The sequence below is a fragment of the Orycteropus afer genome, unplaced genomic scaffold, assembly GCF_000298275.1.
Source record: "Orycteropus afer afer isolate SDZICR_OR568_19922 unplaced genomic scaffold, OryAfe1.0 scaffold00501, whole genome shotgun sequence".
Lineage (NCBI taxonomy): Eukaryota > Metazoa > Chordata > Mammalia > Tubulidentata > Orycteropodidae > Orycteropus > Orycteropus afer.
Window position 1 is genome coordinate 1,829,517 of NW_006922088.1, and position 10,804 is coordinate 1,840,320.

Sequence of the window (10,804 nt, forward strand, 5' to 3'; positions counted from 1 at the left end):
ACTAACAGCAAGGTCACACAGCAGAAGCGTCAGCCTCAGGACTTGACCAGGTGGCCTGAGCTCGCCTGTGCTCTGAAGCTTTCCACCACCCAGCCTCCCAGGAGACCTGCCTTATAACCAAACCCAAACCAAACCTGTGGCCATCCTGTGGATTCCAACTCATAGTGACCCTGTGTGTCGGAACAGAGCTGCCGCCATGGGTTTTCAATGGCTGTGATGTTTCTGAAGTATGTTTGCAAGCCTTTTTCCTGGGGCCCCTCTGGGTATAATCAAACCGACAACCTTGGTTTAGCAGCCGAGCACTTAACCCTCTGTGCCACCCAGAGACTCCTGCCTTGTAACGGGCTATTTTTAGGATGTCCCCTAATTCTGGGGGAGATGGAGTGCTACTTCCTTGGGTCTTTTCCAGCTGGCTGGCCCAGGCCTTCCTCTGCTCCAGTGACCCCAGCTCCAGGCCAGCTGAGGTCACTGCAGCTCAGCTTTGAGTCACAGCATCTCCTGCCTCCCCCACCCCTCCTGCTGCAAACTGCCCAGGCTCCTCTGAGAAGCCCACACCCCTCAGGAGAAGAAGCAGCTCTCTCTTTTCTGGAGCCTTAAGGTGCGTGGGGAGTGGGATGGGGTCTCCCATGGAGCCTTTAGTCCCTGTGGGACTTGAGGAAGGGGACTTCTGAATTGTTGGTCTTTATGACAAAGGGAGACTGATTTGGCAGCGTTCACAACTCCGCCCTCCATGTCCCTCCTCCTTATGAGCTTGGGGCCCCATCCCCAGTCCCCAACCACCCGACCGCCCTCTGCTTCCCAGATGCCAGATGAGAGATGGATTTCCCAGCCTTGTGGGCCACGTGGACAGCTGTCCTTACTTCCTCCCTTTGACCCCACTACCCAGGCCAGCGCTCAGGAGCTAGCAAACAGGGCTGGGGCTTCGACTAGCAAGGAGGCCTTGGCATGCGGGCCAAGCCTGGGGCTGCTGGGGTATGCAGGGGTGGTGAGTGGAGCTCGGGAAAGCAATACAGACAGAGAGGAGGAGTTGACGAGTGAGCCCAAGATTTCTAAGACAGGAGTGCTGTCAATGTTACTACTTACCCTGTGCTGGCCACCACCCTAAATTCTTTAGATATAATCTCTCTTAACCCTCTCGACAAGGCGCTCTGGTGGCACAGTAGTTAAGGTGTTGGGCGTCTAACCAAAAGTGTGTGGTTTGAGCCTATCAGCCACTCCACTGGTCAGCTATGGGGGTCAATGAGTCAGAATCAACTTGATAGCAGTGGGTTTGGTTTTTTGGTTAATGCTCACTGCACGTCTATAAAGTAGACATTGTGACCCCTAGTTTACAAAAAGGGAAACAGGCTGTGAGAAGTTAAATGTTTGCCTCAAGACACAGAGGATTGGTGAGCAGGGATTTGAACCCAGATCCCTCTGACACCAATCTTTGCAGCAGTACTGTTTCCCTAGTAAACAGTGGAGGAGAAAAAAAAGGTGAGCTGAGAATGCCAGGGCCCATGGGGTAACCCAAAGGGGCAGGGAGACCAGCTGTTCCCCAGCCTGAGAGTGATGGATTGGTGATTTGTCTTTTCAGGGTGTCTTTTCAATGGCATAAGAAACACGGCCCCCACTGCCACCCAGCTTCCTGTGGGGCTGGGGCTGACCCCGGGCCGCTTTGAGCTGAGCTGGGGTCAGAGGGCCCGGAGCTGCTCAGGGACCCATCTCTGGGCAGGCGCCACGGCCGGCCGGCTGACAGATGCCAGGCGCCCTCCCTGAACAAAGACTGGGTGGGAGGTGGCCTGGTGTCTCACACCCCGCCTCCCCTGGACCCGCCAAGCCGCGAGGACAGAGGAGCATGGCCGGGTGTGGGGCCACCCTGCTGCCGCTTGTCCTGCAGCTCGTAAGCCTGGCACTGGCCGCGGAGCCGGGTGGGGGTAAGTGGGGCTCCAGGGCTTATCCCCACCTCTTGCTCAAGGAAGAGGCTGGCGGTGCCTCCTTGTTGAAACCCTGCTTTGGGCGCCCCTCAGGCCGGCCTCAGCCCACCCCGATGGTGGATCAGATGGCTGGGAATCTAGAGGCCAAGACAGGGGACCCGGGAGAGGGGGGGTGCTTCCTGCTCTGGCCTTGGGAGGAATTCCTCCAGGCGGCAATGGGGGAGAGACTGTTCTAGAGTCTGGGAGTCTGAAGTTAATTATTTCTCGAGAAAGAGGAAAAAAGAGGAGGCCGTGTTGGGAGCTGACTTTGAGTCTCGTGTCTGGCTCTCTCCCAGGACAGGCAGGAACTGGGATGTCAGGGCAAGAATAGGGTGTGGGGGGGAGTGACAGGAATGAGGACAGTCCCTGGGGGGCCATGGGGCCTGTGCCACCCTCACAGCTCTTCCTGCAGGTCTCCCAGGCAAGGGACTGCTCCTGTCTTCCTCCAGGGTCCCAGAGGACCCCCAGCTTCTCCCTGACCCCTTTGTTGTGTCTGATCCTCCTACTGCTGCTTAAGCAGGACTGGAAGAGTGGCCTGGGGTGAGGCGGGATCCTGAGGGGTGGACGGTGAGACCAGATGCGAAGCAAGCTTGTGTGGAGGGTCAAGGTGCTGAGCCCCCATCCTTGGTGGCCCTTCAGCAGGTCGGGAAGAGATTCCAGGACCACGTGCCATCTTGAGGGAGTAGGTTTCTGTGCAGAGATGAAACCCCCACAGGAGTTCAGGCATCCGTATGTTTGGGGCATTAGGGCACCAGGAGGGGGCTGTAGCAGGCATGCTGGCAGATAGATGGCCCTCGTGCAGGGTCACATTGGGACTTGCGCTGGGGACCCTCAGATGTGTGATTCAGAAAGGCTCTCAGGGCAGAGGAGCAGAGGGAAGTCTGGGAGATTTGCCTCCAAGTGAAGGCAGGGTGGGGAGGGGGATGGATCGTCTACAACTGGGGGACTTCAGTGACTGATGGCATTTGGGGGTACCTAAGAAGGAGGCTGAGTCCCAGATTTCTGGCTGGGGCAACTGGGTGAAAGGGGATGGCTAACTCCAGTCCAGAGAACTCTGAGCAAAGCAGGTGTGCAAGGAAGATAAGATAGGCTTTGTCTGGAGTCCACCCCCTTGGGGATGACAGAGGAGTAGTGGTGGGAGACACTGTCCTGCTCCTTATAGGCCTGGTGTTCCTGGGAAACCCTTCTGGCCAGCCCTGGCCCTGCCTCACTGAGCTGCCCCTCCCTTCCTCCTCTAGACCCTCTGCTGCCCGCCTACCCCCACTAGAGTGATTGACATCTGTGGGGACCATCACCTCCGGTCAACCTATTCTCTCCTGCTTTTACTTTCCTGAAAGGAATTCCGGTGATTCAATGGTTAAACATTTGACTGCTAACCAAAAGGTTGGCAGTTTGAACCCAATGGCCCTTCCATGGGAGGAAGATGCAGCAGTCTGCTTCCTTGGATACCCTATGGGGCAGTTCTCCTCTGTCCGACGGGGTTGCTATGAGACTTGATGGCAACGTATTGTCTGCTTTCCTGACTGTGGGAAAGGGGTTAAAGTGAGAAGATGAGTGATGGTGCCTCACCCCTCAGCCTGAACTTGAACTCAGAGTCACCCTCTTCCCTTGACATGGTGTCATCCAAAGCTATGTGGATGCCCTGCCCAGGCCCTCCAACACGGGGTCCCCAGGACCCTCTGCCACAGGGGTGGGAGCAGGGGAATAGTTACTCCTCCCGGTGCACTTACTCTGACGGGGCAGTGTCTACTCACAGGCTCCCTGAAAAGACCCTCACGCCAGCCCCCAGAGACCTTAAAGCCACCCTGCCCTCCATGCACCTATCACCCTGCCCTGCAGTCAGCCACCCAGAGTGAGGGTGGTTAGCCTGACTCCTCACTACCATGGCTGAGGGCCCCTGCAGAGTCAGGAAGGCTGGGTCCTCTCCCATACTCCCACCCCCATCAGCAGGTCAGAGGGTCCTAGGACAGCACTGGGGCTCACACAGGACCAGGAGGGAAAATGGCGTGGGTCCCTTTTGTCAGCTCAAAGTTCCTTCCTCCTCCTCCTCTCATGCCTCTGCCCCGCCTTCACTCAGCACCCTCAGGGACTGAGTCTCCTTCCTTGGATGGTAGGTGGACAAGTGACAGGGTGGGCACAAGATGGCCCTCCTCCCCCAGCGGCTCAGAGGACAGAACCCAGGGACCCTCACTAGCTCCTCGCCCACAGGACCACCTGGATTCTTGTGCCTTTTAGGTGGGGCCCTCTCCACGGAGCCCCCCAGGCTTGCCGACACCCATGACTACCAGCAGCAGGCGCCCGCCCACTCCTCAGCCCGGCCCCCTCAGGAGCAGTGGCGTCCCCTGGAGGAGCGGCTGAGCCGGCTGGAGACTGAGGTGGTGGAGCTCCGAGAGCAGGTGCCATTGGAGGCAGGGGGGGTGCGTGGGGTCCCGGGACTTTGTGCAGGCGGGGAAAGAAGAGAAGGGGACTAGGGAGCCCCAAATCGAGTCTTGTCAGTGTGCTCAGAGAGGTTCTTACAGGAACAGGTCTCAACACTGGTTCTTTCACACGAGTGAAGGCCCTCACCCCAGGGAATTGGTTTGGTCAGCCCAGATTTTCATATTCTTTCACGCAGCTGGCAAACATTACGGAGCCCCTACTGTATGTAAGAGTGGCTCATGCAGTTCAGTGCTTGGCAGCTGCTAACCAAAAGGTCAGCAGTTCGAGTCCACCGGAAGGTGACTCGGAAGACAGGCTTGACAAAAACTCGGCCGTTGACAACCCCGCTCTGAGCCACAGGGGCTCACCTTGAGCGCTGGCGATGGTTTGGGTTTGACTGTTTATAAGTCTGGATGAGCAAAGTGAGTTGTCTAACTGTTGGAGGAATGAGTGTCCATTCTATGCAAAGGATGCCTAAGCCCCATGCGCCCCAAGATCCTGCCCAGACCCGTGCCCTGGGGATTACCTCTCTCTCCGAGCTGATGCTGATGGCGGGGACCCCCTCTGCTCTGGGACCATCACGTGTGCTTCCCCATCCCACAGGCCCACGGGAGGTAGTGGGGGAAGCTGGGCCAGCCAGTCTCCTCCCTCCTTCCTACAGAACAAGGACCTGCAGGCCAGGGTGAGGCAGCTGGAGGCCTGTGAGTGCCGCCCAGCTGCCCCTCAGTGCTGGGCTCTGGGCCGGGCCTGGCCCGAGGGGGCCCGCTGGGAGCCCGATGCCTGCACAGTCTGCATCTGCCAGGACGGGGCCACGCGCTGTGGTCCCCAGCCTGGCCTTCCCCAGTGCCATGGTGAGTGCTACCCACCTGCCCGCAAGGCTGCCTGGGGGCCTGGACATAGCCCTGGGTTCCCCCAGTAGCAGCACTTTCTCCGCAGGCTGCAGCTACAATGATCGGGCCTATGGCAACGGGGAGACCTTTTCCCCAGATCCTTGCACCACCTGCCACTGCCAGGTGAGTGCCTGTGACCCACTTGGAGGTCCTACACCTGTCCCCCTCACCTGTCTGACTCACTTCACTACCGTTCCTCCAGCCTGGTGTGTTGAATGTTATGTCCTGGGTTCTGGCTTTCCTCCCAAACCTGGCCACTGGTGGTCTTCAGCTGACTCCTCCTAGTTCTGTTTTCTGGAGGTCAACCCCCCAAAACAGTGGTACCCCCTCTGGACCCCTAGGATTTGGACCTGGCAGACAGTGGCATGGAGGATACTCACTCGTCTTCCTACATCACCCCACTTACCTGTGTGGACTTTCTTTCTCACTCCTCCATGGAGGAAGGCCCTCCTCCCTCCCTTCCCAGATCTCTCCACCCTGGAGAATTTGCTGGCTTACAGGGGCAAGAACAACAACAGAAGATGGGGTGTGGGCAGGCATCCCTCTTCTGCCTGGCACCCACGCACCCCATGCCAGCTCATCTCTTGACCCTCTGACGCGGCCTGGGCCTGGGGTAGGGTTTGGTTCCAGAGCCCCACCCCGTGCAGCCACCAGTGTGCTTCTCCACAGGACAGGGCAGTAACCTGTACACAGAAGCCATGCCCAAGCGGACCTTGCCACGAACTGGGAACATGCTGCCCACACTGTGAGCCAGGTCAGCTCCTGCAGGCCCCGGGGCACCCCAGAGCCCTGGTTCTGCCACCTGAGTGTGAGCAGGCGTGGGTGACCTGCCCACTCACTTGGACTTCATCTAGTGAAGTTCGAAGCGAAGCACAAGTCAGCAGACACTGACTGTGTCTGGGACTGGTCAGAGGCTCTAAGGGACATAGACACGTGGTCTGCTTTTAATCTAGTTGAGAAGATATGTTTATCGCTAATCTAGTACCAGATTTATCAAGAGGAGATGTGGAAAGACAGCGTGTGGTTAGTCACCAGAGGAAGGGGAAGGGTAGCCCTTTGTAAATAGAAAAGTCACCTATCACCAGAATGGCACCCGTGAGGTGGCTCCCCACACTGTTCTTCTGCCCCAGTCTCTGAGTCTCTTACTTGGGGCCTTGACCTTGAATTTGCAGGCTGCCCTGGGGGCTATGGGGCTGGGAAAACATGGCATCCAGAGCCCTGTGTCACCTGCACTTGCCAGGTAAGGGAATCAGAGCCTGGGCCCAGCTACCACCCATGTCCCTGCTGCTTGGCACGCCCCAGGACTAGCAGCGCCAAGCCCAATTGGGGAGGCAGGCAGGGCTGCTACTGCTGCCTGGGCATCAGGGCCTGAGCCTGTTCCACCTCCCAGGCTGGCAGAGCGACCCAACTCGGGCAGTGTAGGGGGAGGGAGGGCTCAATGTCTGCCCCGCAGGCAGGGACCGTGAGGTGCCAGAGGCCATCTTGCCCAGAGCTCAACTGCCTGGAGAGCTACACTCTGCCTGGAGAGTGCTGCCCTGTCTGCCGGCCAGGTGACCTCCCGCCCTGCCCTGCCCTCCACCTGTCCCAGCCCCAAAGGGTCAGGACCTATGTGGGGTCGTGCCTCCCCTAGGGTAATGTTCCCCCACCCTACTCTTTGGTGACACAACTGTCATCCTGACACCCCCCTCCCCCAGGCTGTGAGTACGAGGGGAAGCTTTATGACGAGGGGTCCAATTTCCTGTCCAGCTCCAACCCTTGTCTCCGATGCTCCTGCCTGGTGAGACTCCCCACCTGTGCTCAGGCCCTGCTCCTCCGTGGACCCCGTGTCCCCTGGGCCATGCCTGCCACTCTTTCTGCCCCATCACATGCCTTTCTGGGGCCCAGCAAGGGTCTCCCTCCATCCCTGCCCTGTGCCCCGCCCCCCACCAAGGGCACCTTGCATCTGCACACCCTGTCCTCCCTGGGAGCAGACCCGGAGGCATTCCAGCTGCTGGTGCTTTACAGAGGAGCCTGGTTCACTGTGTGCCCATGAAATGCCCACCCAGCCCCTGCCCTGAGCCAGTCCTGAGGCCTGGGCACTGCTGCCCCATCTGCCAAGGTGAGAGCCCCTGACCCTTCCCTATGGACTCCTGGCGGGGCTGTCACACCTGGTCCTTGAACTCCGGGGCTCAGCCTGCTGGCCTCCGGGCTGTGGCCCAGTCAGTGGGTGAGTGATGCCCAGCCAGGCCTGCTCTGGACCCGGATGTCGGCGCTCCAATTCCGCCGGTATCACGTGCCAGTTGTTTGACTCTCAGTAAGTTACTCCGTGCTTTCGCTTCCCCATCCGTGAGGTGTAAATGATGATATGATGTGCTTCATAGAGCTGCTCGGTAGGTGCTTAGTGAAAGGTTGCAGGTTCAAGTCCATTGAGAGGTTCCATGGAAGACAGGCCTGGCCACCTCCTTCTGAACCATCAGCCACTGAAGCCTACAGAGCCCAGTTCTACTCTGATACACGTGGGACTAGTGAGTGGGAGTCGGCTTGATGGTGACTCAATGGTCAGTTGGATGGTTATGGTTCAGACACTTGAAACACATCTGCCAGGGGCCCGCCCTCAAGGTGACTGATGGGGGGTATGACAGGCACACGACCCGCGTTGTAAGGTAATGCCACAGAGGCGGTTGTAGAAGTAGCCACCAGGTACTATGGAAACTCAGAGGAAGGGGACCTAGTCCAGCCTGGGCACATGAGGGAATGCTTCCTGGGGGTCGTGTCTCTTAGGGTGAGCCTTCAGGATAGGTGGGATTTATTTATTTTTAATTTTATTTTGATTTGGATGCAAGTTTACAGAGCAAATTCCTGTTCCATACAGCAGTTCATACACATTGCTTTGTGACAGTGACTGCAATTCAGCTGTCTTCCCACTTCCTCCCTGAAGTTACCTCTTCCCTGTGTCCTTCTTTCCTATGCATTTCTGCCCCCTGAACTATCTCCCTGGGCAAATACTGCCCTTCTGTTCTCTCATGATTATTTGTTCTAAGGAGTGTATCTACCTGATGCAAATGTTCACCCTATATGCCTGTCTAATGTTTGGCTGGAAACCATGGGAGTGAATTCAATTCCAGACCTGAAGGGTGATTAGGGTCTCACCAGGCTCACCAGGCTCTACCAGACCAGTAAACCTGGTCTTTTTTATGGTTTTTGATTTGTTCCACATTGTTCTCCCACCCTGTCCAGGAACTCCTGTATTGATCCCTTTCCGAGTGGTTGACAGTGGTAGTTGGGCACCATGCAGTTCTTCTGGTCTCATGGTCATATAGGCTGAGGTTCACATGGTCCACTAGTCTCCTGGACTAATTGTTTCCATGCACCTTTGGTTTTCTTTGCTCTGGATGAGACCCACTGTTGCATCTAGATGGCCCCTTGCAAGCTTTTAAGACCCCAGTTGCTACTCACCAAAGTAGGATGTAGAACAACGTTTTCATGTAGTATGTTATGCCAATTGAGTTTGATGTCCCCTACGACCATGGTCCTGACCCCACAGGTCCAACAACTCACTCAATCAGGGTTGTTGATTGTGCCTAAGAAGTTAAAACTTTGCCCCTGTTAGTTCTAGTTATACCGACATTCTTATAGCACATACAAATATATATGCAGAAACACTGTCTGCCAACCTCGTATGTGGTCATGGGTATACTCCCTTTAGCTTAGACATACCTGATCATCCAGCCTGTCTATTCAGATGGATGAGATTTAGCTGCATGAAAGACTGGGAAGGAAGCCAACATCCCTGGATGCTGAGCGGACAGTGTGAGAAAAGGCTTGGAATCGACACTCAGTGTGAGGAGTGTGTGTGTTAGGTGGGGCAGGTGCAAGCAGGCATGAATGGTCAAAGCTTAAAGGAGAGGTGAGGACAAGCCAGAGGTAGGGGAGGTGGGGTTGGCTGTGCAGGGCACAGAGGGCCTTGAAGGGCAGGCTAAGGAGTTTGGGCTTTGCCCTGCTTGGGGCAGTAGGGAGCCACTGAGTGGCCTAGAGGCATGGCCTGGTATGGTCTAGGCTCAGGAGAGAGACTGGGAGGGCATGTGGAGGGCTGGAGGCAGGCTGAGCCTGGGGTCCAGGCTGGCTCCCGCCAACCTCCTCTCTGACCTGTCCCCAGGCTGCACGGAAGGTGGCATTCACCAGGAGCATGGCCAAGAGTGGACCCCACCTGGGCACCCCTGCCAGATCTGCAAATGCCTGGTGAGTCCACCTGCTCTCCCTGCCCACCATATCCACCCCTCCATTCCATCTATGGAGCTCCGGTAGCGTAGTGCCTAAGGCACTTGACTGCTAACCAGAAGGCTGGCAGTTCAAACCCACCAGCCACTCCTCGGAAGGAAGATGGGGCAATCTACTTCCGTAGTGATACTGCCTCGGAAACCCAAGGAGGGGTCGCTATGAGTCGAGTCCTACTCGATGGCACATAACAACAACAACAACATTCCATTTATGGAGCAAATTCCACGGGTGCTATGCAGGGACAGAGGGGAAGCCCTAGTCGTGGGCACTGTGAGCAGGGACTGGCTCAGGCTCACCTGTGTCCTGTGGGCTGAGCACGGGCTTGGGACCTGAACTCACGGGCTGAGAGGAGAAACGAACAGGGTAGAATAGGATGATTGGCCAAGGCTCCAGGGAGCGAGAAATGCAATTGACCTGAAGCAGTTAGACCTCGCTGTCCAGCTTGGTGGCCAGCACTCCATGAGGCTCCCAAAGGTGCTGGAAACATGGCTGGGCCAACTGAGATGTGCAGTATGTACAAATACACACGGGACTGTGAAGACACAGTATGAGAGCAAGCAATGGAGGGTAGCTCATTGATAGCTGTTTATATTGATGACACGTCAAGATGATGATCTTTTGGGTATATTGGGTTAAATGGAATATATTTAAATGAATTTCATGTTTCCTTTTCTTTTTAAAAAATTGACTACTAGAAATCCAAGTCCATTGCCATGGAGTCAGCTCCCACTCATGGCGACGCTGTGTGTTACGGAGTAGAACCGGGGGGTTATCTTGGCTGAGAGTTTACTTCATACGTGGCTTGCTGATCTCTCTAGTGGGCAGCGCAGATCTAGAGAGTCAGCATGGAGGAGGGTTGGATGTAGGCCTTAAAGGGCCAGTTGACTCTCAGCAGGGAGAAGAGGGGAAGATGCTCTGGGTACCGGGAATGGTAGGGGCAAAGCCTGGGGAAGAAGGTGGGAACGCATAGGCCTGACGTGTGAGGAGGGCCGCGTTTCATGGGGACTGAAGCTAGAGCCGCAGAGCTACCTGACCGCCTGTAAAAGACTAGGGACATGGCTGGGAAGGCTGCTATAACCACGCCCCTGTTCATGCTGACCACACCCCTTCTCCCACCTCATCTGCTCAGGAAGAGAAAGACGCTTATGAACCTGGGAGCAGTGAGCCCAGGGATATAGGAGACACCACAGGCGTGAACGTGGCAGGAGGTGGGGGCCAGGGGTCTCTTTGGGAAAGGCCGTGGAGGAGGACCAGCAGGTACTGGTCGCTGAGTATCAGATGCCA

The 10,804-nt window shown here is 56.7% G+C and overlaps 1 protein-coding gene across 1 annotated transcript in view; it reads left to right on the forward strand.

The window, feature by feature from the left end:
• Positions 1-1,837: 1,837 nt before the first annotated feature.
• LOC103209538 (kielin cysteine rich BMP regulator) overlaps positions 1,838-10,804 on the forward strand; it is a 38,331-nt gene continuing 29,364 nt past the window's right edge. The window contains 8 exon segments of the mRNA XM_042782899.1: positions 1,838-1,910; positions 4,191-4,351; positions 5,035-5,224; positions 5,310-5,386; positions 6,717-6,813; positions 6,958-7,040; positions 7,268-7,367; positions 9,399-9,481. Of these exon segments, the coding sequence (XP_042638833.1) occupies positions 1,838-1,910; positions 4,191-4,351; positions 5,035-5,224; positions 5,310-5,386; positions 6,717-6,813; positions 6,958-7,040; positions 7,268-7,367; positions 9,399-9,481 (864 nt within the window).